The 24,675-nt window shown below is 45.6% G+C and overlaps 1 protein-coding gene across 1 annotated transcript; it reads left to right on the top strand.

The window, feature by feature from the left end:
- The first annotated feature begins 211 nt into the window (after positions 1-211).
- LOC140724451 (E3 ubiquitin-protein ligase TRIM39-like) lies at positions 212-16,691 on the top strand. The gene is made up of 4 exons (XM_073038903.1): positions 212-318; positions 3,805-3,827; positions 3,902-4,020; positions 16,049-16,691. Exons 1-4 carry the CDS (start codon positions 286-288, stop codon positions 16,597-16,599), a joined length of 726 nt encoding a protein of 241 aa, XP_072895004.1. The 5' UTR covers positions 212-285; the 3' UTR covers positions 16,600-16,691.
- The last annotated feature ends 7,984 nt before the right edge of the window (positions 16,692-24,675 follow it).

The following is a 24,675-nucleotide window of genomic DNA, read 5'->3' as shown; positions in this document are numbered from 1 at the left end:
TTAATGGACCAAATGGTCTCCTTAATGTCATCAGGAAATACAACACAGCAATACAGTAAATTAATCTTCACTTTCATTTGACAGAAACAGTCACCCAGCATTCAGACCTACATCACATCCCAGTTTGCTGAACTGCGCCAGATTATCACTGAGATAGAGCAGAGCTTACTCAGGGATCTCAAAGAAGAAGAGAAGAGGATTCTCGACAAAATGGAGAAAAATCTTCTAGCTCTCCAAGAGAATATAAGGATTATTCAGGAGGAAATCACTAAGTTAAAGGAACAGATGGATCAAAAAGACGGTGTGATATTTCTCAAGGTGAGGGATTACATTTCAATTTGTTTCTGTCAAAGGGCACTAAATGAACAGTGGTATATTTGAAATAAACACAGCACAGCGGCCAATTCTAACAAATCAATTGCCGCTGCTGGTGATCTCACACAGATTGTTCGACCTGTATGACGCACACGTCAATCACACGAATAATCACCTTCCAAAATGTCGAAGATTTGTATTCGATCCTTTATCTGCAACAGACAATCATGAAGCAATGAAACTTCAGCGTAATTAATCGTAAATTAATCAGCAACAAAGCGGTTAACAAACGATATGATATCCATCCGTCCTCAGCTCAAGACTGCCCAGAACAAAGCACGAATACGTAACTTATTCCCTTCACTATTACCACACCCCACACGCGTGACTAGTTACCATAACAATCACGTAACAGAACACAATGCAGACAGGGCAATCAAAGACAGAAAACAGATGCGTCGCTCCTAGACACAGCATTTACAAATGGCAGTAAACTGTTTTTCACCAGACAACTGATCCTCCACACTGCCAAGAGTCTTACCATTAATACCATATTCTGCCATCTTATTTGACCTACCAAGTGAACCACCTCACACTTATCTGGGTTGAACTCCAAACTGCCACTTCTCAGCCCAGTTTTCATCCTATCGATGTCCTGCTGTAAACTCTGACAGCCCTCCACACTATCCACAACATCCCCAGCATTTGTGTCATCAGCAAATTTACTAACGCATCCCTCCATTTCCTCATCCAGGGCATTTATAATAATCACAAAGAGAAGGGGTCCCACAACAGATCCCTGAGGCACCAACCTCCATGCAGAATATGACCTGTCTACAACCACACTTTGTCTTCTGTGGACAAGCCAATTCTGGTTGAACAAATCAATGTCCCCTTGGATCCCTTGCTGAAATCCATATACTCTACATCTACTGTTCTACGTTCATCAATGTGTTTTGTCACATCCTCAAAAAATTCAATCAGGGTCATAAGGAACGACCTGCCTTTGACAAAGCCATGCTGACTATACCTGATCATATTATGCCTCTCCAAATGTTCATAAATCCTGCCTCTCAGGATCTTCTCCATCAACTTACCAACCACTGAAGTAACACTTACTGGTCTATAATTTTCTGGGCTATCTCTCCTCCCTTTCTTGAATAAGGGAATGACCTCTGCATCCCTCCAATCCACTGGAACCTCTGGTCCCCATTGATGATGCAAAGATAATCACCAGAGGCTCAGCAATCTCCTCCCACAGTGGCCTGGGGTACATCTCATCCGGTCTCCTATAGAAACAATCTCCTCCCACAGTGGCCTGGGGTACATCTCGTCCGGTCTCCTTTAGAAACTATCTCCTCCCACAGTGGCCTGGGGTACATCTCATCTGGTCTCCTTTAGAAACAATCTCCTCCCACAGTGGCCTGGGGTACATCTCGTCCGGTCTCCATCAGAAACAATCTCCTCCCACAGTGGCCTGGGGTACATCTCGTCCGGTCTCCATCAGAAACAATCTCCTCCCACAGTGTCCTGGGGTACATCTCGTCCGGTCTCCATCAGAAACAATCTCCCACAGTGTCCTGGGGTACATCTCGTCCGGTCTCCATCAGAAACAATCTCCTCCCACAGTGGCCTGGGGTACATCTCGTCCGGTCTCCATCAGAAACAATCTCCTTCCACAGTGTCCTGGGGTACATCTCGTCCGGTCTCCATCAGAAACAATCTCCTCCCACAGTGGCCTGGGGTACATCTTGTCCGGTCTCCATCAGAAACAATCTCCTCCCACAGTGGCCTGTGGTACATCTCATCCGGTCTCCATCAGAAACAATCTCCTCCCACAGTGGCCTGGGATACATCTCGTCCGGTCTCCATCAGAAACAATCTCCTCCCACAGTGGCCTGGGGTACATCTCGTCCGGTCTCCATCAGAAACAATCTCCTCCCACAGTGGCCTGTAGTACATCTCGTCCGGTCTCCATCAGAAACAATCTCCTTCCACAGTGTCCTGGGGTACATCTCGTCCGGTCTCCATCAGAAACAATCTCCTCCCACAGTGGCCTGGGGTACATCTTGTCCGGTCTCCATCAGAAACAATCTCATCCCACAGTGGCCTGGGGTACATCTCGTCCGCTGTCCATCAGAAACAATCTCCTCCCACAGTGGCCTGGGGTACATCTCGTCCGGTCTCCATCAGAAACAATCTCCTTCCACAGTGGCCTGGGGTACATCTCGTCCGGTCTCCATCAGAAACAATCTCCTCCCACAGTGGCCTGGGGTACATCTCGTCCGGTCTCCATCGGAAACAGTCTCCTCCCACAGTGGCCTGGGGTACATCTCGTCCGGTCTCCATCAGAAACAATCTCCTCCCACAGTGGCCTGGGGTACATCTAGTCCGGTCTCCATCAGAAACAATCTCCTCCCACAGTGGCCTGGGGTACATCTCGTCCGGTCTCCATCAGAAACAATCTCCTCCCACAGTGGCCTGGGGTACATCTCGTCCGGTCTCCATCAGAAACAATCTCCTCCCACAGTGGCCTGGGGTACATCTCGTCCGGTCTCCATCAGAAACAATCTCCTCCCACAGTGGCCTGGGGTACATCTCGTCCGGTCTCCATCAGAAACAATCTCCTCCCACAGTGGCCTGGGGTACATCTCGTCCGGTCTCCATCAGAAACAATCTCCTCCCACAGTGGCCTGGGGTACATCTCGTCCGGTCTCCATCAGAAACAATCTCCTCCCACAGTGGCCTGGGGTACATCTCGTCCGGTCTCCATCAGAAACAATCTCCTCCCACAGTGGCCTGGGGTACATCTCGTCCGGTCTCCATCAGAAATAATCTCCTCCCACAGTGGCCTGGGGTACATCTCGTTCGCTCTCCATCAGAAACAATCTCCTCCCACAGTGGCCTGGGGTACATCTCGTCCAGTCTCCATCAGAAACAGGCCATTCGGTCCATCATCTTCTATCAATTTCCCTGCTTCAAAATTCTCCTCCCACATACTCACCACACCCAGCAACACAGCACCGAACTCGATGGTCGCTCACGTGTTTATCCAGTTTCCCCATTACATTCAATCTCTGCTGTTCCGCTTCAACCACTCCTGTGGCAGCGAGTTCCACTTCACTAAATTTCTTATGGGATTTATTAAAATCAATCTGGAATTTCACCTCCCACAATTCTTCCCATAAAGAGAGGTACTTCACCCCCCACCTCTCACAATTAAATCCATCACTGATCTTAAATTCCTCCATCTTGTCACCCTGATATCATATCCAGATGAAAATGGACAACCTGTCCTGTCTTCCCTGTAAGTTTCATCCTCTTAGTAATGGTCTGACATTCAGAAACTTTCCCTGTCATTTACCCCGTGGTTCTCTATTGTCCATGTGTGTGAGTGGGAATTTTCAACACCTTGTAATGATTTGGATGAAATTCAGGATGTGGACAGTAAGTCCAAGTCTAATCAGATTTGTGTTTGATTTATTTCAGGAGGAAGCTCATTGGAACAGGAGGTAGGACATACTTTTTTGTGAAAACCTGTATAGTTCAAAATTGCAGTTCATAACCAGCAGTTTAATATTTACAGGATTAATGATGATGTCCAGGAATTGTCAGTGACAGATGAGGCCCTACCGGTTGAAAAATTTGATCACCTCTATTTGTTGAACACAGTGCTGAGAGAAACACTTGATGCCATTAACCGAGGTAAAACTTACAAAGATTCATTTCTCCTTGTTCAGTTGCGTTCTAATTTGAAGCAAGGATTGTCTATAATTATAGGAGGAGAACCTATATTTATAATTATAATTAAGGGGAACCAAAGTTTATTCCACATCAACCCCACCGACTGGGAGCGATCACTGTCACATGGTCAGCTGGAGAAGTCAGACCCCTGAACACACCAGCACAGGGTCACAATACAACCAATACACGGGACTGGCAGATGAACCACTGTGTCCTGATCCCAGGCACACTGCACTAACACGCCAAAACATGAATTTGAATCCTTCCACAGGAGCTGGGAATTTAATACTGACGATAATATTGTAGGGAATAAAAGCAGGTATCAGTGTGGTGACCGGGATTGTCAGGGAAATACACAAGTCCTTTGTGAGCTGGGAGTGCAGACTCTGACTGACACAGGTCTTCACCCCACCCCCTCCTGAATGTGTGGCTGAGAAGCTGGTGCAGGGGGCAGAGCTTCAGCTTCTTGGATCATTGGGATCTCTTCTGGGGGAAGTATGACCTGTTCAAAAGTGACAGGTTGCACCTGAACCCGAGGGGGAACAATATTCTCTGAGAGAGGTTCGATAGAGCTGTTAGGGAGGGTTTCAACTAATTTGGCAGTGGGGTGGGAACGAGAGTGAAGGGACTCTGGATAGGACTGATGATAAAAATGCAAAGACAGCGTGCAGTCAGACTGTCAGATAGGGCGGACAGATGCGCGGACAAAATTGCAGCCAGCAGGATGAGTATCAGTGCATTAGGGATGCAGAATTAAAAAGGGTAGCAGATACAGTACACAAAGTGTTATATCTCAATGCATGGAGTATGAGAAATAAGGTGGATGATCTTGTTGCACTATTACAGATTGTCAGGTATGATGTTGTGGCCATCACGGAATCGTGGCTGAAGGACGGTTGTAGTTGGGAGCTGAATGTCCAAGGTTACACAATGTATCGGAGGAAGGAAGGAAGGCTGATGGGGTGGTGTGGCTCTGCTGGTAAATCAGCAGCAAGATGTGACATAAGATTGGAAGATGTTGAATCTTCTGGGTTGAGGTAAGGAACTGCAAAAGTAAAAATGACACTGACACCAGTCATATACAGGCCTCCCAACAGTCAGTGGGTTGAGGCCCACAGATTACAACTGGAAATAGAAAAGGCTGATGAAAAGGACAATGTTATGATAATCATGGGAGATTTCAACATGCAGGTCAATTGGGAAAATCAGGTTGGTAAAGGATCTCAAGAGAGTGAGTTTGTTGAATGCAATGTGATGGCTTTCTAGAGCAGTTTGTCGTTGAGTCTACTCGGGGAACAGCTCTACTGGATTGGGTGTTATGCATTGAACCAGAGGTGAGTAGTTAAAAGAAACCTTAGGAAGCAGTGCTCACAACATGACTGAGTTCAACTTGATATTTGATAAGGAGAAATTAAAGTCTGACATTGTAGTATTTCAGAGGAGTAAAAGAAATTCCAGTGGTCTGAGAGAGGAGTTGGCCAAAGCAAATTGGAAGGAGATGCTGGCAGGGATGAGAGCAGAGCAGAAATGGTGTCAGTTTCTGGGGAAGTAAGAAAGGTGAAGGATAGATGTATTCCAAAAATAAATAAATACTCAAATGTCAAAATAGTAAAACCGTGGCTGACAAGGGAAGACAAGTTAATGTAAAGGCAAAAGAGAGGGCATACAACTAAACAAAAATTAGCAGGAAGACAGAGGATTGGGAAGCTTTTAAATATCTACAGAGAGGAACTAAGAGGATGATTGGGTGGGAAAAAATAAACAAGAAATCGATTTGAATTGAATTGACTTTATTACTTACATCGTTCATATACATGAGGATTAAAAATCTTTATGTTATGTCTCCATCTAAATGTGCAATGTGCTATTTATAGTAATTTATGATGAATATTATGTACAACAGGCTGGTCAATATAACAGAGAAATACAGTTGTCTCAGCATGAGTTAATCAGTCTGATGGCCTGGTTGAAGAAGCTGTCCCGGAGCCTGTTGCTCCTGGCTTTTATGCTGCAGTACCGTATCCCGGATGGTAGCAACTGGTACAGTTTGTGGTTGGGGTGACTCTGGTCTCCAAAGATCCTTCAGGCCCTTTTTACACACCGGTCTTTGTAAAACAAGTTAGCAAACAATATCAAATTGTTTTTCAAGTATTGTAAAAAAAAACAGAGATGAGAGTGGATATAGGACCACTAGAAAATGAGGCCGGATATATAATAACGCGGGATAAAGAGATGGCAGATAAACCAAATATTTTGCACCAGTCTTCACCGTGGAAGACACTAGCACTGTGCCCGGTGTTGAAGAGTGCGAGGGAAGAGAAGTGAGTGCAGTTACTGTTACAAAGGAGAAGGTGGAGGACACTCGCACTGTGCCCGGTGTTGAAGAGTGCGAGGGAAGAGAAGTGAGTGCAGTTACTGTTACAAAGGAGAAGGTGGAGGACACTCGCACTGTGCCCGGTGTTGAAGAGTGCGAGGGAAGAGAAGTGAGTGCAGTTACTGTTACAAAGGAGAAGGTGGAGGACACTCGCACTGTGCCCGGTGTTGAAGAGTGCGAGGGAAGAGAAGTGAGTGCAGTTACTGTTACAAAGGAGAAGGTGGAGGACACTCGCACTGTGCCCGGTGTTGAATGGTGCGAGGGAAGAGAAGTGAGTGCAGTTACTGTTACAAAGGAGAAGGTGGAGGACACTCGCACTGTGCCCGGTGTTGAAGAGTGCGAGGGAAGAGAAGTGAGTGCAGTTACTGTTACAAGGGAGAAGGTGCTCAAAAAGTTGAAAGAACTAAAGGTACATAAGTCACGCGGACCAGATGAACTGCACCCTAGTGTTCTGAAAGAGGTTGCAGTAGAAATTATGGAGGCATTTCAAATGATCTTTCAAAAATCACTGGACCCTGGCATGGTGCCAGAGGGCTGGAAAATGGCAAATGTCACTTAGCCCTTTAAGTAAGGAGGAAGGCAACAGAAAGGAAATTATTGACCAGTTAGCCTCACCTCTGTGGTTGGGAAGAAGCTGGAGTCAGTTGTTAAGTATGAGGTTATGGAATACTTGGTGACACTGGACAAGATAGGACAAGTCAGCATGGCTTCGTTAAGGGAATATCCTGCCTGACAAACCTGTTGGGATTCTTTGAGGAGATTACAAGCAGGATCGATAAAGGGGATGTAGTGGATGTTGTATATTTGGAATCTCGGAAGGCCTTTGACAAGGTACCACACATGAAGGTGGTAACCAGGTTAAGACGGCATGGTATTACAGAAAAGTTACAGGCATGGTTAGAACATTGGCTGATTGGTAGGAAACAGCGAATGAGAGTAAAGGTTTTCTGGTTGGCTGCCACTGACTCGTGTTCCACAGGGGTCAGTGTTAGGACACCTTCATTTTATGCTGTATATCAAGATTTAGCTGATGGAACAGACCATAAGATATAGGAGCAGAAGTAGGCCATTTGGCCCATCGAGTCTACTCCACCATTCAGTCATGGGCTGATCTAATTCTTCCGGTCATCCCCACTCCCCTGCTTTCACCCTATACCCTTTGATGCCCTGGCTAATCAAGAACCTATCTATCTCTGCCATAAATATGACTTGGCCTTAACAGCCACTTGTGGCAACAAATTCCATAGATTTTCCACACACTGAATAAAGTAGTTTCTCCGCATCTCAGTTCTAAAAGGACGTCCTTCAATCATGAAGTCATACCCTCTTGTCCTAGAGTAGATGGCTTTGTTTCCAAGTTTGCATATGATAACGAAGATTGGTGGAGGGGCTGGTAGTGTTGAGGAAACAGTTAGGCTGGACAAGGACTTGGATGAGGAGAATGGGAAAGAAAGTGGCAAATGATATACAATGTTGGGCAATGCATGGCCATGCACTGTGGTCGTAGAAATAATGTGCAGATATTTTTTTTCAAATGGGGAGAAAACCCAAAAAGCTGAGTTGAAAATGGACTTAGTAGTCATTCTGCAGACACCCTAAAGGTTAACTTGCAGGTAGAGTCAGTGGTGAGGAAGGCAAATCCAATGTTAGCATTCAATTCAAGAGCAAGGATGTGATGCTGAGGCTTTATAAGGCACTGGTGAAGCCTCACCTTGAGTATTGTGAACAGTTTTGGGCTCCTCATCTAAGAAAAGATGTGCTGGCATTGCAGAAGGTTCATTTCATAAGGATGATTCCAGGAATGAAAGGGTTATCATACAAGGAACGTTTGATAACTCTGTGTCTGTACTCGCTGGAATTTAGAAAGATGAGGGGGGATCTCATTGAAACCTTTCGAATTTTGAAAGGCCTAGACAGAGTAGATGTGGAAAGGATGTTTCCCATGGTGGTGGAGTCTAGGACAAGAGGGCACAGCCTCAAGATAGAGGGGGGTCTATTTAAAACAGATGCGAAGAAATTTGAGCCAGCGGCTGGTGAATTTGTGGAACTTGTTGGGTGTATTTAAGGCAGAGCTTGATAGGTTCTAGATTGGACACAGCATCAAATGTTACGGGGAGAAGGCCAGGGAGTGGGGCTGAGGAGGGAAAAAAAGGATCAGCCATGATTGAATGGCAGAGCAGGCTCGATGGACAAATGGCCTAATTCTGCTCCTATGTCTTATGGTGATCAGACCACTACATTGAAGCATTGTGAGAATGAGCTCGGACACACCAACAAGCATTGACATGGGTCAAGATTTCATCTCGGGAGAAGCACACACAGCATAACCGGCCTGGCAAAGCTCCCTCACACACATACACAGGAAGGACTGGCAGATTGTAGTCAGAGCCTCAGCAATGTACGTTGTTATTTCCCTCAGTAACCTGGAAACCAATCTCTTCAGAGAAAGTCATTTATTCATTTAAACAACTCAGTCAAGTGTGACACACGGCCACAGAAATAGGCACACATTCCCATTTAGGATTGAAATCTTCCGTCCTTACCCAGTCTGTCTGTTCTGTGGCACTGAGCTGCCCTCTGACGTGATGTCACATCAACACTTCACAGACAGACTCCGGGGTGAGATTCCTCAGGAGGATGATCTGGGAGGGTTTAACGGATGTTGAACCCACGGCCCACTTCATCAATCTGCAAGACTAAGATGTCTTCTTGAGCATGGACCATTTGTGTGTGTTTGCACCCCCCACCCCCATCCCTCTAACCATTTCCCATCTGTGTACCTGCCCAAATTTATTTTAAAATCTTTTATTTTTACCTGTTTGTACAGCGTCTGATGGTAAATTCCATTTACCAACCTCCCTCTCTATGAGAATGTTACCCGATAGACCACTCAGAAAAATTTCCCATCTCACTTTCAATCTGAGGCCTCTGGTTCTGTACTCCCATATCTTGGAAAAAGAAATGCTATTTAAGCCCCTTATGAATTATTTACCTCAATAAGGGGTCATACCTGAACATCCTACACGACAGCTGAATAGCCCAAGCTTATCCACTCTCTGTTTTTAACCCAAGCCCCCAGTCCTGGTAACATCCTCCTGAAGCCTCCTGTCCAGTGTAATGACATCCTCCCCATACTCGGGAACTGGAAATGCAGACAATGCTCCGAGTGTGGTCTATCATCGACATCAAAGGCCTTGCTGAATTTCCTGTGGACAGTGTGGAATAGGCTGATGAATACACGACTGAAGGTGTTTTTTTTAGATTGGGACAAGAAGGGCGGCGTGGGAGCTAAATTCTGAAGAAAGGCAGTTCTGTAAAAAACTTGGCGTACAAGAACGGCGAGACTGCGCAGGACAGCGCGGAGAGTTTAAAAAGATGACCACCCTATACAGCGGGCAGCGGAGTGGGTGGCAGCAGAGTGTAGGGCTTTGGCTCAACGGGCTTAGGCGGAAACGGGAAGAGTCGAGAGCGAGGCACCGACTCTTTTTCTCCCCTTGGCAAATCGGCCCGGATGGATGGGGGAACAGCAGGGCACATTAGCTAACGGTTTAAAAAGTTCGTGTGTTTGGCGAAGTAAGTGGGTGAGTAGACCTATCTTTCTTTGTTTCATTCCTGTAGAATTAGGTAGGTTGTCTGCAGGGTTAGTGCTTTGTTCAGGGTGTCAGATGTGGGAATCCTGGGAGACCTCCAGCCTCCCTGATAGCCACATCTGCACCAGGTGAACCGAGATTCAGCTCCTCGGAGACCGTGTTAGGGATCTGGAGCTGCAACTTGATGACCTACTGCTTATTAGAGAAAATGAAGAGGTGATAGACAGGAGCTACAGGGAGGTAGTCATCCCTAGGCTACAGGGGTCAGAAAACTGGGTGACTGTCAGGAGAGGGAAGGGAAATGCCCGGATAGTGGAGAGCACCCCTGTGGCTGCCCTCCTCAGCAACAAGTATATCGTTTTGGATGCTGTTGAGGGGGATGACCTGACAGGGGACGGCCACGGTGACCGGGTCTCTGGCACTGAGCCTGGCGCTGTTGTGCAGGAGGGAAGGAGGGGAAGAGGAATGCGGTAGTCATAGGGGATTCCATAGTCAGGGGAACAGACAGGAGATTCTGTGAGCCTGGTAGAGATACCCGCATGGTGTGCTGCCTCCCGGGTGCCAGGGTACGGGATGTCTCGAATCGGGTCCAGAATATCCTGAAGGGAGAGGGCGAGCAGCCAGCTGTCTTGGTTCATGTTGGTACCAATGACATAGAGAGGAAAAGGGAGGAGGTCCTGAAGAGAGATTTCCGGGAGTTAGGAAGGGAGCTGAGAAGCAGGACCTCCAGGGTAGTAAGCTCAGGATTGCTACCTGTGCCACGTGCTAGCGAGGGCAAGAATAGTAGGATCAGGCAGATGAATGCGTGGCTGAGAGACTGGTGCAGGGGTCAGGGCTTCAGATTCTTGGATCATTGGGATCTCTTCAGGGGGATGTATTACCTCTTCGAAAAGGACAGGTTACACCTGAACCCGAAGGGGATCAATATCATAGCGGGAATGTTTAATAGAGCTGTTAGGAAGGGTTTAAACTAATTTGGCAGGGGGATGGGAAACCGGAATGATAGAGTGGAGGAGGGGGAAAACAGAAATAAATCTAAGATAGTGAGCAGTAAAGATGTCAGGAAGGACAGGAAGGTGATGCGGCAAATTTGCAGCCACTGGGATGAGTTGCAGTGCAATCAAAACAAAAAGTACCAAATACTGGGCCTAAGGTGTTAAACTTAAATACACACAGCATAAGGAATAAGGTGGATGATCTTGTCGTACAGCTACAGATTGGCAGGTATAATTTTGTGGCCATCACTGAGACGTGGCTAAAGGATGCATGTCTCTGAGAGCTGAACGTCCAAGGATACACGGTGTATCGGAAGGATAGGCAGGTAGGCAGAGGGGGTGGCGTGGCTTTATTGGTAAGAAATGATAATAAATCATTAGAAAGAGGTGACATAGGATCGGAAGAATCTTTATGAGTTGAGCTAAGAAATCGCAGGGGTAAAAGGACCCTGATGGCAGTTATCTACCGGCCTCATAACAGCTGCAGTGAGGTGGACTACAAATTACAACAGGAAATAGAAAAGGCTTGCCAGAAGGGCAGTGTTATGATAATTGTGGGGGATTTTAACATGCGAGTGGATTGGGAAAATCAGGTCAACACTGGATCTCAAGACAGAGAATTTGTAGAATGTCTACGGGATGGCTTTTCAGAACAGCTTGTTGTTGAGCCCACTACGGGATCAGAGGTACTGGATTGGATATTGTGTAATGAACCAGAGGTGATTAGAGAGATTGAGGTGAAGGAACCGTTAGGAGACAGTGATCGTAACATGACTGAGTTCACCGTGAAATTTGAGAAAGAGAAGCCGAAATCCGATGTGTCGGTATTTCAGTGGAGTAAAGGAAATTACAGTGGCACGAGAGAGGAACTGGCCAAATTTGACTGGAAAGGGACACTAGCGGGAGGATGGCAGAGCAGCAGTGGCTGGAGTTTATGCGAGAAGTGAGGAAGGTGCAATACAGATATATTCCAAAAAAGAAGAAATTTTCGGATGGAAAAAGGATGCGACCGTGGCTGACAAGAGAAGTGAAAGCCAAAGTAAAAGCAAAGGAGAGGGCATTCAAGGAAGCAAAAATTAGTGGGAGGACAGAGGATTGGGAAGTTTTTAAAAGCTTACAAAAGGACCGATAGAAAATGATGCTGGAGAAATTGTAATGGGAGATAAGGAGATGGCTGAGGAACTGAACGAGTATTTGCATCAGTCCTCACTGAGGAATATATCGGCGGTATACCGGACACTCAAGGGTGTCAGGGAAGAGAAGTGTGCGCAGTCACAATTACGACAGAGAAAGTACTCAGGAAGCTGAATAGTCTGAGGGTAGATAAATCTCCAGGACCAGATGGAATGCACCCTTGAGTTTTGAAGGAAGTAGCTGTGGAGATCGCGGAGGCATTAGCAATGATCTTTCAAAAGTCAGTAGACTCTGGCAATGGTTCCGGAGGAGTGGAAGATTGAAAATGCCACTCTGGTATTTAAGAAGGGGGCAAGGAAGCAAAAAGTAAATTATAGACCTGTTAGCTTGACATCGGTGGTTGGGCAGTTATTGGAGTCAATTGTCAAGGATGAGGTTACCGAGTACCTGGAGGCATATGACAAGATAGGCCAAACTCAGCATGGTTTCCTTGAAGGAAAATCCTGCCTGACAAACCCATTGAAATTTTTTGAGGAGATTACAAGTAGGCTAGACAAGGGAGATGCAGTGGATGTTGTGTATTTGGATTTTCAGAAGGCCTTTGACAAGGTGCTGCACATGAGGCTGCTAAACAAGATAAGAGCCCATGGAATTACTGGAAATTTACATATGTGGATAGAGCGTTGGCTGATTGGCAGGAAACAGAGTGGAAATAAAGGATCCCATTCTGGTTGGCTGCCGGTTACCAGTAGTGTTCCACAGGGGTCCGTGTTGGGGCCACTTCTTTTTACGTTGTATATCAACGATTTTGATTATGGAATAGATGGCTTTGTGGCTAAGTTTGCTGATGATACAAAGATAAGTGGAGGGGCCGGTAGTGCTGAGGAAACAGAGAGTCTGTAGAGAGACTTGGATAGACTAGGAGAATGGTCAAAGAAGTGGCAAATGAAATACAATGTTGAAAAGTGTGTGGTCATGCACGTTGGTAGAAGAAATAAACGGCAGACTATTATTTAAATGGAGAGAGAATTCAAAGTTCTGAGATGCAACGGGACTTGGGAGTGCTCGTGCAGGATACCCTTAAGGTTAACCTCCAGGTTGAGTCGGTGGTGAAGAAGGCGAATGCAATGTTGGCATTCATTTCTAGAGGAATAGAGTATAGGAGCAGGGATGTGATGTTGAGGCTCTATAAGGAACTGGTAAGACCTCACTTGGAACTGTGTGCAGTTTTGGGCTCCTTATTTAAGAAAGGATGTTCTGACAATGGAGAGGGTTCAGAGAAGATTCACTAGAATGATTCCGGGAATGAGAGGGTTAATATGAGGACCATTTGACCGCTCTTAGACTGTACTCCGTGGCGTTTAGAAGAATGAAGGGGAACCTCACAGAAACATTTTGAACGTTAAAAGGCATGGACAGAGTGGATGTGGCAAAGTTGTTTCCCATGGTGGGGGAGTTTAGTACGAGAGAGCATGACTTAAGGATTGAAGGGCGCCCATTCAGAACGGAGATGCGAAGAAATTTTTTTAGCCAGAGGGTGGTGAATCTGTGAATTTCTTGCGGCAGTGGAGACCAAGTCATTGGGTGTATTTAAGACAGAGATTGATAGGTATGTGAGTAGCCAGGGCATCAAAGGTCATGGTGAGAAGGTGGGGGAGTGGGAAAATGGGAGAATGGATCAGCTCATGATAAAATGGCGGAGCAGATTCAATCGACCGAATGGCCGGCTTCTGCTGCTTTGACTTATGGTCCTATTTGAATGTACCAGTATACGGAATAAGGATCTTGTAGCACAGGTAGAGTTTGGCAGGTACAAACTTAGGCAGGTACGACTTTGGTCGAAGGAATTAAACACATAGACAATTCTGTAAACAGGGCGAAATTCAAAAATCAGAGGTGCAAAGGGACATGGGTGTCCTTGTGCAGGATTCCCTGAAGGTTAACTTGCAGTTTGTGTCAGTGGTAAGATTGGCAAACTCAATGTTTGCTTTCATTTCGAGAGGATTAGAATACAAGAGCAAGGATGTAATTCTGAGGTTTTATAAGGCATTGATCAGACCACACTTGGAGTATTGTGAGCAGTTTTGGGTCTCCTCTATCGGAAAACATGTACTAGCATTGGAGGGGGTCCAGAAGATTCAGAAGAATGATTCCGGGAATGAAAGTGTTAACATATGAGTAGTGTTTGATGGTTCTGGGCCTGTACTCACGGGAGTTTAGCAGAATAGCTGATTTATTATCCCCATCAACCCTATTCTCCCGCCTCCTCCCCATAACTTTTGAGATTCTGACTAATCAAGATGTTTACTTATTAACTTCTGCTTTAAAAATCAAACAGGAGAAAATCTGCAGATGCTGGTAATCCAAGCTACACAGGTCCTGATGAAGGGTCTCGCCAGATCTCTCTGACACCTGTCTGGAGAGAGTTGATGTTGGGAGGATGTGGGTGGGTCGAGAACAGTAAGCACAGCCTCCGACTATAGGGATGTCCATTTAGGACAGAGATGAGGAGGAATTCCTTTATCCACAGGATAGTGAATCTGCCACAGGCAACTGTGGAGGCCAAATAATTGAGTATATTTAAAGCAGAGTAACACACACAAATTGTTGGGGGAACAGCAGGCCGGGAAGTTTCTATGGAAAAGAGTAAACAGTCCACAGTTCAGACTGAAACACTTCATCAGGACCTGTGTTGCTTAAGGGTCTCTGCAAATTCATCCCCTGTCCTAATGAGGGGCTGCGGGGGATGGGGTTGTGGGAAAGGGGACAAAGTCATCCTCACCTGCCATCTTTGCCCCCTCTAGCTTCTCATTAACTCTAGACACACAGTTCACCCACGGGGTTTCCACCCCTCCCCCTCCTGGTTCAATCTGCCATTCATCTCTCCCCTACTGGTTCCCATTATCACCTCCTTTACTGTCTCAAACCATCACACTCCCCCACTTCACACTCACAAATGAATGTGAACATTGTATGACGGGTCTGTTCCTGTGCTGTCCGATTCTATGTTCTCTGTTCCCAGTTTTGAAGAATGAGAGGAGATCTCATGGAAACACAAAATTCTTTCAGGGGTCAACAGGCAGGAGTCAGGGAGGATGTTTCCCTGTTCAGTGGAAAACCCTTGGGGAGACATTAGTTGTCCACCCGCTTTCGTCGGGTCAAACCTCCCCCCGATCCCCGGGACCCCGCTGCCCGAGTCTCCCCCCCCCCCCCCCGATCCCCGGGACCCCGCTGCCCGAGTCTCCCCCCGATCCCCGGGACCGCGCTGCCTGTCTCCCCCCCGATCCCCGGGACCGCGCTGCCTGTCTCCCCCCCGATCCCCGGGGCCGCGCTGTCCGAGTCTCCCCCCGATCCCCGGGGCCGCGCTGTCCGAGTCTCCCCCCGATCCCCGGGGCCGCGCTGTCCGAGTCTCCCCCCGATCCCCGGGGCCGCGCTGCCTGTCTCCCCCCCGATCCCCGGGGCCGCGCTGTCCGAGTCTCCCCCCGATCCCCGGGACCGCGCTGCCTGTCTCCCCCCCGATCCCCGGGGCCGCGCTGCCCGAGTCTCCCCCCGATCCCCGGGGCCGCGCTGCCCGAGTCTCCCCCCGATCCCCGGGGTCGCGCTGTCCGAGTCTCCCCCCGATCCCCGGGGCCGCGCTGTCCGAGTCTCCCCCCGATCCCCGGGGCCGCGCTGCCCGAGTCTCCCCCCGATCCCCGGGGCCGCGCTGTCCGAGTCTCCCCCCGATCCCCGGGGCCGCGCTGCCCGAGTCTCCCCCCGATCCCCGGGGCCGCGCTGTCCGAGTCTCCCCCGATCCCCGGGGCCGCGCTGCCCGAGTCTCCCCCCGATCCCCGGGGCCGCGCTGTCCGAGTCTCCCCCCGATCCCCGGGGACTCTCTAATTCTCTGCTTCTCCCCCCAGTCTCTGTCACCCTGGATGTGGAAACGGCGCATCCGGGTCTCGAGGTGTCTGAGGATCGGAAGAGTGTCAGATGGACCGGGACCCGGAGGAATCTCCCTGACACCGGGAAGAGATTCACATACTGGGAATGTGTACTGGGATCGGAGGGATTCACATCGGGGAGACATTACTGGGAGGTGGAGATGACGGGGAATCGGCGCTGGTGTCTGGGAGTCGCCGCAGAGTCTGTGGAGAGGAAGAGACGGGTCAGACTGAGTCCGGAGACCGGATTCTGGGTCATCGGGCGGGATTGTGACGTGTTACATCGGGATTGTGACGTGGACGGTCTCCCCTCCCCCGGGTCCCGTCTCGCTGCCGGTCCCATCCCCGGGAGGGTGGGAGTTTATCTCAGTTACGAGTCCGGGACAGTTTCATTTTACAACGCGGAGACCAAGTCCCATCTCCACACCTTCACTGGGAATAAATTCACGGGGAAACTTTATCCTTTCTTCGCGCCCTGGGATGAAAACCAATGGCTGAGAATCTGCTCCGGTTCCGCTCCGGGTCTGTAAACGGGTCGGGTCCCGGGACCGGCGTCAGGAGTAAAGTCCCTGTAAATATAAATGTGCGGAGAGTGCAGCTAAATACGTGGCTAAGGAGATGGTGCAGGAGGGAGGGCTTCATGTTTCTGGACAATTGGGCTTTGTTCCCGGGAAGGTGGGGCCTGTTCCGACGGGACGGTTTGTCCCTGAACTGGAGGGGGACTAACATCCTTGCGGGTAGATTTGCCAGTGCTGCTGGGGGGGGGGGGGGTGGGGAGGGGGTAAAAAAGATTTGCAGAGGGAGGGGAACCAGAGTGTTAGAGCAGATAGTGAGGTGGAGGAGGATAAAGGTCATGCGAGGACTGCATGTATAAACAGCAATCAAAGGTTTGTACATTAGGTTGTAAATTAATTTTCAGAGCTTTAGAAATTGTAGAAAATAAAGATTTTCAAAAAGATTTTGATGAAGAACATGACCAGAACATATGTGAAAAAGTGGCTACTTCAGTTTTACACCTATCGCAATAATTGTCTATGTTAGGAAATATTTTGGATAGTCTCTCCTTTGTGAAATTGTAACAGTGAACAATTTTAAATTGAATTAAACACTGATTGGTTCATATTAAAGAAGAATTGACCATCTTCATTAACAAAGGTCATATTAAGTTCTCTCTCCCAAACTTGTTTAATCTTTAGTGATTAAGGAGATCTGTTTTTTTTTTTTGCAGATTTATTTATTTTTATTATCATTTATTTTGTGATGGTCGATTGATGACATTTGAAGAGTTAATTAGTAAATATTCTCTCTCTCATACACACTTACTGCAATATCTTCAGGTTAGAGATTTTTACAAAAATAATTATCTCAGTTTCCATATATGCAAGAATCTGATTTGTTGGATACTGTTTGAATATGAATCCTTCAGTAAGAGAATTTGTAATTCTCATTGTAGAATTTATAATTTATTTTTAATACATTATTACAAAAAGATAACCTCCCACCTAAGGTTTATACATGATAGAAATATTCGTTGTTTCAGACGTGATAGAGGGGGAGGGATGAAAGGGGGAGGAGTGGCATTACTAGTCAGGGAAAATATCACAGCTGTGCGTAGACAGGACAGCCCGGAGGGCTTGTCTACAGAGGCCATATGGGTGGAGCTGAGGAACGGGAATGGTGTGACCACACTAATAGGGGTGTATTACAGACCGCCCAATAGTCAGAGAGAATTGGAGGAGCAAACCTGTATAAAGATAGTAGACCGATGTAAGAAACAGGAAGTTGTAATAGTAGGGGATTTTAACTTTCCACATATTGACTGGGACTCCCAAACTGTAATAAGGCTAGATGGCTTGGAGTTTGTGAAATGTTTTCAGGAAAGTTTTCTAAATCAATATATAGAGGTACCTACGAGAGAGGATGCAATACTTGATCTCCTGTTAGGAAACCAGACAGGTCAGGTGACAGAAGTATGTGTAGGCGAATATTTTGGGTCCAGTGACCATAATGTCATTAGTTTCAAGTTAATTATGTATAAGGATGGGTCTGGTCCTCAAGTTGAGGTTCTAAATTGGAGAAGGGCCAATTTTGTGGAAATGAAAAAGGATCTAGGAAGAGTGGATTGGGATAAGTTTTTTTTTTCTCCCCCTGACAAGGATATGTTCAGTAAGTGGAATGCCTCCAAATGTGAAATTTTGAGAGTGCAGAGTTTGCATTTTCCTGCCAGGATTAAAGACAAAGTTAACAGGCACAGGGAACCTTGGTTTTTAAGGGATATTGGCGATCTGGTTAAGAAAAAGAGAGAAGTGTATAGCAGGTAGAGGCAACAAAGAGCAAATGAGTTACTTAAAGAGTATAGAAAACGTAAGAAAATACTAAAGAAGGAAATCAGGAAGGAAAAAAAGAAGACATGAGGTGGCTTTGGCAGATAATGTGAAGGAAAACCTGAAGTGTTTCTACAAGTATATTAAGAGTAAAAGGATAGTAAGGGACAAAATTGGTCCCCTAGAAGATCAGAGTGGTCGTCTATGTGTGGAGCCTTACGAGATGGGGCAGATCTTAAACAGTTTTTTTGCATCGGTATTTACTCAGGAAACTGGCATAGTGTATATGGAAGGAAGGGAAACAAGCAGTAGTGTCATGGAACATTTGTAGATTAAAGAGGAGGAGGTGCTTGCTGCCTTAGATAAAGGTAGATAAATTCCCCGGGCCTGACTTGATATTTTCTCAGACCTTGAGAGAGACTAGTGTAGAAATTGCAGGGGCCCTGACAGAAATATTTAAAATGTCTTCAGCCACGGGTGCAGTGCCGGAGGATTGGAGGGTAGTTCTTGTTATTCCGTTGTTTAAAAAAGGCTCCAATAGAAAACCAGGTAACTAAAGGCCAGTGAGCGTGACATCAGTAGTATGTAAATTATTGTAAGATGTTCTGAGAGATCGGATTTACAAGTATTTGGACAGCCAAGGGCTGATTAAGGATAGTCAGTATGGCTTTGTGCATGGTAGATCTTGTTTAATGAATCTTGAAGAGTTTTTCGAGGTGGTTACCAACTAAGTAGGTGAAGGAAAGGCTGTGGATGTTGTCTACATGAACTTTAGTAAGGCCTTTGACAAGGTCCCACATCGGAGGTTAGTTCAGAAAGTTCAGACATGAGGTATCCATGGAGAGGCTGGAGAGATTGAAAGAGTGCAGAGATTTACTAGGATGTTGCCAGGTCTTCAGGAGTTGAGTTACAGGGAAAGATTGAACAGGTTGGGACTTTATTCCTTGGAGCATAGAAGAATGAGGGGAGATTTGATAGAGGTTTACAAAATTATGTGGGGTATAGACAGTAAATGCGAGTAGGTTCTTTCCATTTAGATTAGGAACGATAAATACGAGAGGACATGGTTTTAGGGTGAAAGGGGAAAGCTTTAGGGGGAACATTAGGAGGAAATTCTTCACTCAGAGAGTGGTGGGAGTGTGGAAAGAGCTGCCATCTGATGTGGTAAATGCGGGCTCACTCTTAGGTTTTAAGAATAAATTGGATAGATACATGGATGGGAGAGGTCTGGAGGGTTATGGACTGGGTGCAGGTCAATGGGACGAGCGGAATAAAGTTTCCGCACAGACTAGAAGCGCCAAATGGCCTGTTTTCTGTGCTGTAGTGTCTATGGTTCTGTGGAGTGAAATAAACACGAGATGAGAATTATCGATCGATTATTTTTAACTCGTTCGCCGCATCCGTCAACCGAACAGAAACACCGGGAAATTCAGCAGCAGCTGCGGGCGGCGGGTCCTGAGCTCCCCCGGGTCCTAAAGTCCACCCGTAATGAGACAGGTTAAATGGGACAAGTGAGTGTGGTGCTGACCGGAAAAGACAGTGAAGATTGTTCATTAAGTTCATCTGCCATTACTTTGTCCCCCATTACTACTTCACCAGCATCATTTTCCAGTGGTCCAGTATCAACTCTCATCTCCCTTTCACTCTTCATGTAACTGAAAACTAAACTTTTAGTATCCTGATTTATATTACTGGCCAGTTTGCCCTCATATTTCGTCTTGACCATTCTTATGGCTTTTTTCGTTGCCTTTTGTTGGATTTTAAGAGCATCCCAATAATCCAACATCCCACTCACCTTTGCTACCCTATATGTCATTTCCTTAGGTTTAACATAATTATTACATGCCTTTTCCAGCTCAAACTGTGAATTGATTTAAAGTCAGTCCCATAATTTAATAGTTTTTTTTCTGAAAACTATCTACCCTCGCAAAGATTGTACTGAAGACTGCATTTGATTTTTCTTCAGCCTTGTACGCTTCACATTGAAATAGTATGTGTTTCGACAGTTTCATCATGACAAAATGTACACGACACAGAATGAAGTTTTCCAATTAGTTACAAGGCATAATTAAGCATAGTGTGGGCATTTCTAAGCTGAGTCAATACCAATCCTTGCCTTGTTTTAAGCCCTTCTTCTATAAACCCAATAGGTTTATGTATTCTGTAAACGTGTCTGTCCTTATGTCCATTATCCTACGTCTTGCCATAAGCCCCTAATTCTTAACACTACCAACCCTTTAGTTTCTAATTTACTAAGTGGAAGGTCTATATCCACAGCTTAACATTTAACAGCTTTTGGTGCTAAACAGTCAACATCATCATTTCCCTCAACAGTGTGATGTTCAGGGCCCATAATGTGCAGACATATAAATCAAACTTTATATATGAAATACCGTTTGACAAGTTTCTAACAGTCAATCTGACCTACTGCTAGAATGACCTGTTTAAGACTCATCAAAACTGAAATGTATTCTGAACAAATTACAAGGACCAATTTCCTCCACCCACTGTTGGCAAAGAATTCGGCTTCCTATGCTGGTAAATGGCTATAAATCATTTCTTTATCATTACCTGCAATTCAGGCACATAAAAACAGCCACACCAACATCCCCAGTTAACTTATCTTTTGATTCATTTGTAAAAATGGTTACTGTATGATAATAACTTTCATTAATATACTGATGAACCAACAGACTCTCAGGCAGAACCGGATCCGATCATGTAACCTAAAATCAACTGAATTCATTGGAAAAACCAAGGTGGGATTACAGAAAAAGCTACAGTGGGACATATTGTATCATCAAATACACCCATATTCCCAGCGTGGTAAGAACCCATCCACCCAAAACAAAAAACACTCCTCTTGTGATGTCCCCAACCGTCCTCGAGCACACCTTTAACAGGATGATCATTTCCTTGCCCCCGCAAATCAATCCAGTATGTTGACATCAACTTGAACCTCTGTTACTTTGAGGGCAATTGCCCATTGCAATCAGTAAAGCCAAAACAGGAGACAACATTACTGCACCAGAAAACAATCTTAAAGTCTGTAATTGTATCACATACAAACATTTTAAATTTGAAGATGAAGCTGAACCATAAGCCACACAGACAAAATCAAGAACAGATGAAATTAAACAAATATAATTGGTCAGCAAAGATTTTCATGTTGCACCCAAGAATACCCACATAGATGTCTGTGGAGATTTAAATCTCCTTTACATATATCAATTATTTTACTGATAGGTGCTTCCACGTCAGCTTATTATCCATCCACATACTGAGAAATCTTACCACTGACACTTCCTCAAGATATTAATGACATAATTTAAAATCAAGTGCAAGTTTATATATGCTGTTTGTAAACAACGTAATGTGTTTTAACGACTGAAAGCTTAAAATCCTCATCAATCAGCCCACTGTTTGACCTATTAATTGTAAATTGTAATTAATACCTCTAATCTATAAAGCTACGTCATCTGAATATCGTGATTTTCCCAGGGTATCCCATTTTCCCATCTAGAGAAAATATCATTAATCATAATATTAAATAATGAATGGCTACAAATACTGCCTTGTGGGATCCCATTCTCTATCTCATAGAAACACAAACATAACATGCCAACCGGTACTTGGACAGTCCATCCAAAAAAAACTCAGAAAAATTATACAATGTCCCCCTCACTCCTAATTTAATCAAAAGTCCTTTCTTCCATATCATTTCCCTTTTCAGTATCAAGAAATACTGCTATTGCAACATCTTTATTTATTTGTGCTTTCCGAACATAATCTTCCAAACCTAAAACTGAATCTAATGTCATTTCACCCTTCCAAAATTCACTCTAATAAAATACTTTATCACGACTCTTTCCAAAATATAACTCAAGCGTTTGATTACCATACATTCCATAAGTTTGCATAAATGAGCCATTCACGATATCGGCCCTTAACTAGAAGGATCAAATGGGGATCTGCCAGGTTTCAGAATAGGCAATCCTATTTCCATTTTCCATGAGGAAAGTAGATGCACAATTCAAACATTTAATATTTTCACAAAAGCGAAAAATAAATGACAGCGATACTATCATTGCTACAGCTGACTTCCAGCACGTCAGGGTATTCACTGAAAAACATATCCCTACATTGTTTAACTTCTTCACTTAAATTATCCTGATTATGAATCTCAACAAATGACCCAGCCAGTAACACAGCCTTCCCTGTTTCAGTAACAATCATTTTGCCCTCATTAATCAACACTGGAATATTATGATCCCCACAAATCCCCCCATTTTCTAAATCATATCCCAAACAATTCCAAGTTCGATATCCCTTCCAATATTATCTCCATATAAACTCCAGTAAATCACCTACTTCCTCACAACGGCCTTTGCCCTTTTATTGTTAATAATGTCGCTCGGAGACTGATGCACCATCACATAAAAACTCACATTTCTCCCAATTTGCTTACTGTCCCGTTATAAATCCAAATCCAAACTCATAAAGACAGGAAGGCTGATTGACGTTCACATAAACTAATCACCCTCTGAGTTCCCATTTGGGCGACAGGCACAACAGCCAATGACAGCAGGGATCTGTGTCAGGTCTGAGCTACGATAGGCTGGAGGAAATCGGCCCATGATCAGCCCCTCCTCTTCCGCTCCATCGCCATGGCGGAGTTCAGCGATTCGCTTCTGTCGGTGTCGCCGGCCTCGGCACCCACAAGGACGTGTGTGATTCCCGTTCGGGCCTCGGTGGGTCTGTTTCGGTGACGTCTGTGGTGGCTGACGAAACATGCTTTGACAGGGAGCGAGCGAGGATAATGACTACAACTCCTAGAAGGCCCCACTGATGACGTTGTGTTGTTTAGGGGTAAGGTATAAAAGCAAAATGGAGGAAAATGTAATGCATTACTTTTTCTGTACTGTGTCGCGCCTTCAATAAAAAATTAAATTAAAAGAGAGATTCCTGCGAGAAATAGATAGAACATAGAACAATACAGCACAGTACAGGCCCTTCGGCCCACAATGTTGCGCCAACCCTTAAACTCTGCCTCACTAAACTTAAATTCCTCCATTTACCTGTCTAGTAGTCTCTTAAACTTCACTAGTGTATCTGCCTCCACCACTTACTCGGGCAGTGCATTCTACGCACCAACCACTCTCTGAGTATGAAATCTTCCTCTAATATCCCCCTTGAACTTCCCTCCCCTTACCTTAAAGCCATGTCCTCTTGTGTTGAGCAGAGATGCCCTGGGGAAGAGGCACTGGCTGTCCACTCTATCTGTTCCCCTTAATATCAACTAAACCTCTATCATTTCTCCTCTCATCCTCCTTCTCTCCAAAGAGTAAAGCCCTAGCTCCCTTAATCTCTGATCATAATCCATACACTCTAAACCAGGCAGCATTCTGGTAAATCTCCTCTGTACCCTTTCCAATGCTTCCACATCCTTCTTATAGTGAGGTGACCAGAACTGGACAGAGTACTCCAAGTGTGGCCCAACCAGAGTTTTATAGAGCTGCGTCATTACATCGCGACTCTTAAACTCTATTCCTCGACTTATGAAAGCTAACACCCCATAAGCTTTCTTAACTACTCTGTCTGCCTGTGAGGCAACTTTCAGGTATCTGTGGACATGTAGCCCCAGATCCCTCTGCTCCTCCACACCTCCAAGTATCCTGCCATTATACTTTGTACCCTGTCTTGGAGTTTGTCCTTCCAAAGTGTACCACCTCACACTTCTCCAGGTTGAACTCTATCTGCCACTTCTCAGCCCACTCCTGCATCCTATCAATGTCTCTCTGCAATCTTTGACAATCCTCTGCACTATCCACAACACCAGCAACCTTTGTGTCTTCTGAAAACTTGCCAGCCCATCCTTCTACCCCCACATCCAGGTCGTTAATAAAAATCACGAAAAGTAGGGGTCCCTGAACTGATCCTTGTGGGACACCACTAGTCACAACCCTCCAATCCAAATGTACTCCCTCCACCACAACTCTCTGTTTTCTGCAGGCAAGCCAATTCTGAATCCACTTGGTCAAACATCCCTGGATCCCATGCCTAATGACATTCTGAATAAGCCTACCGTGTGGATCCTTATCAAATGCATTACTAAAATCCATGTAGATCACATCCACTGCACTACCCTCATCTATATGCCTGGTCACCTCTTCAAAGAACTCCATCAGGCTTGTTAGACACGATCTGTCCTTCAGAAAGCCATGCTGACTGTCACTGATCAGACCATGATTCTCTAAATGCCAATAGATCCTATCTTTGTGA

The sequence above is a fragment of the Hemitrygon akajei genome, unplaced genomic scaffold (genome assembly GCF_048418815.1).
Source record: "Hemitrygon akajei unplaced genomic scaffold, sHemAka1.3 Scf000222, whole genome shotgun sequence".
NCBI classification, from domain to species: domain Eukaryota; kingdom Metazoa; phylum Chordata; class Chondrichthyes; order Myliobatiformes; family Dasyatidae; genus Hemitrygon; species Hemitrygon akajei.
Note: the sequence above shows the minus strand (reverse complement) of the source record. Positions and strands in the feature narration are given on the sequence as shown.

Excerpts from the sequence above, each read along its gene's own strand:
- LOC140724451 (XM_073038903.1), top strand. The coding sequence starts at position 286 with ATGGATCAAAAAGACGGTGTGATATTTCTCAAG. Across the intron at positions 319-3,804 it reads ACGGTGTGATATTTCTCAAG|GAGGAAGCTCATTGGAACAG; the intron begins GTGAGGGATTAC and ends GATTTATTTCAG. Across the intron at positions 4,021-16,048 it reads ACTTGATGCCATTAACCGAG|TCTCTGTCACCCTGGATGTG; the intron begins GTAAAACTTACA and ends TTCTCCCCCCAG.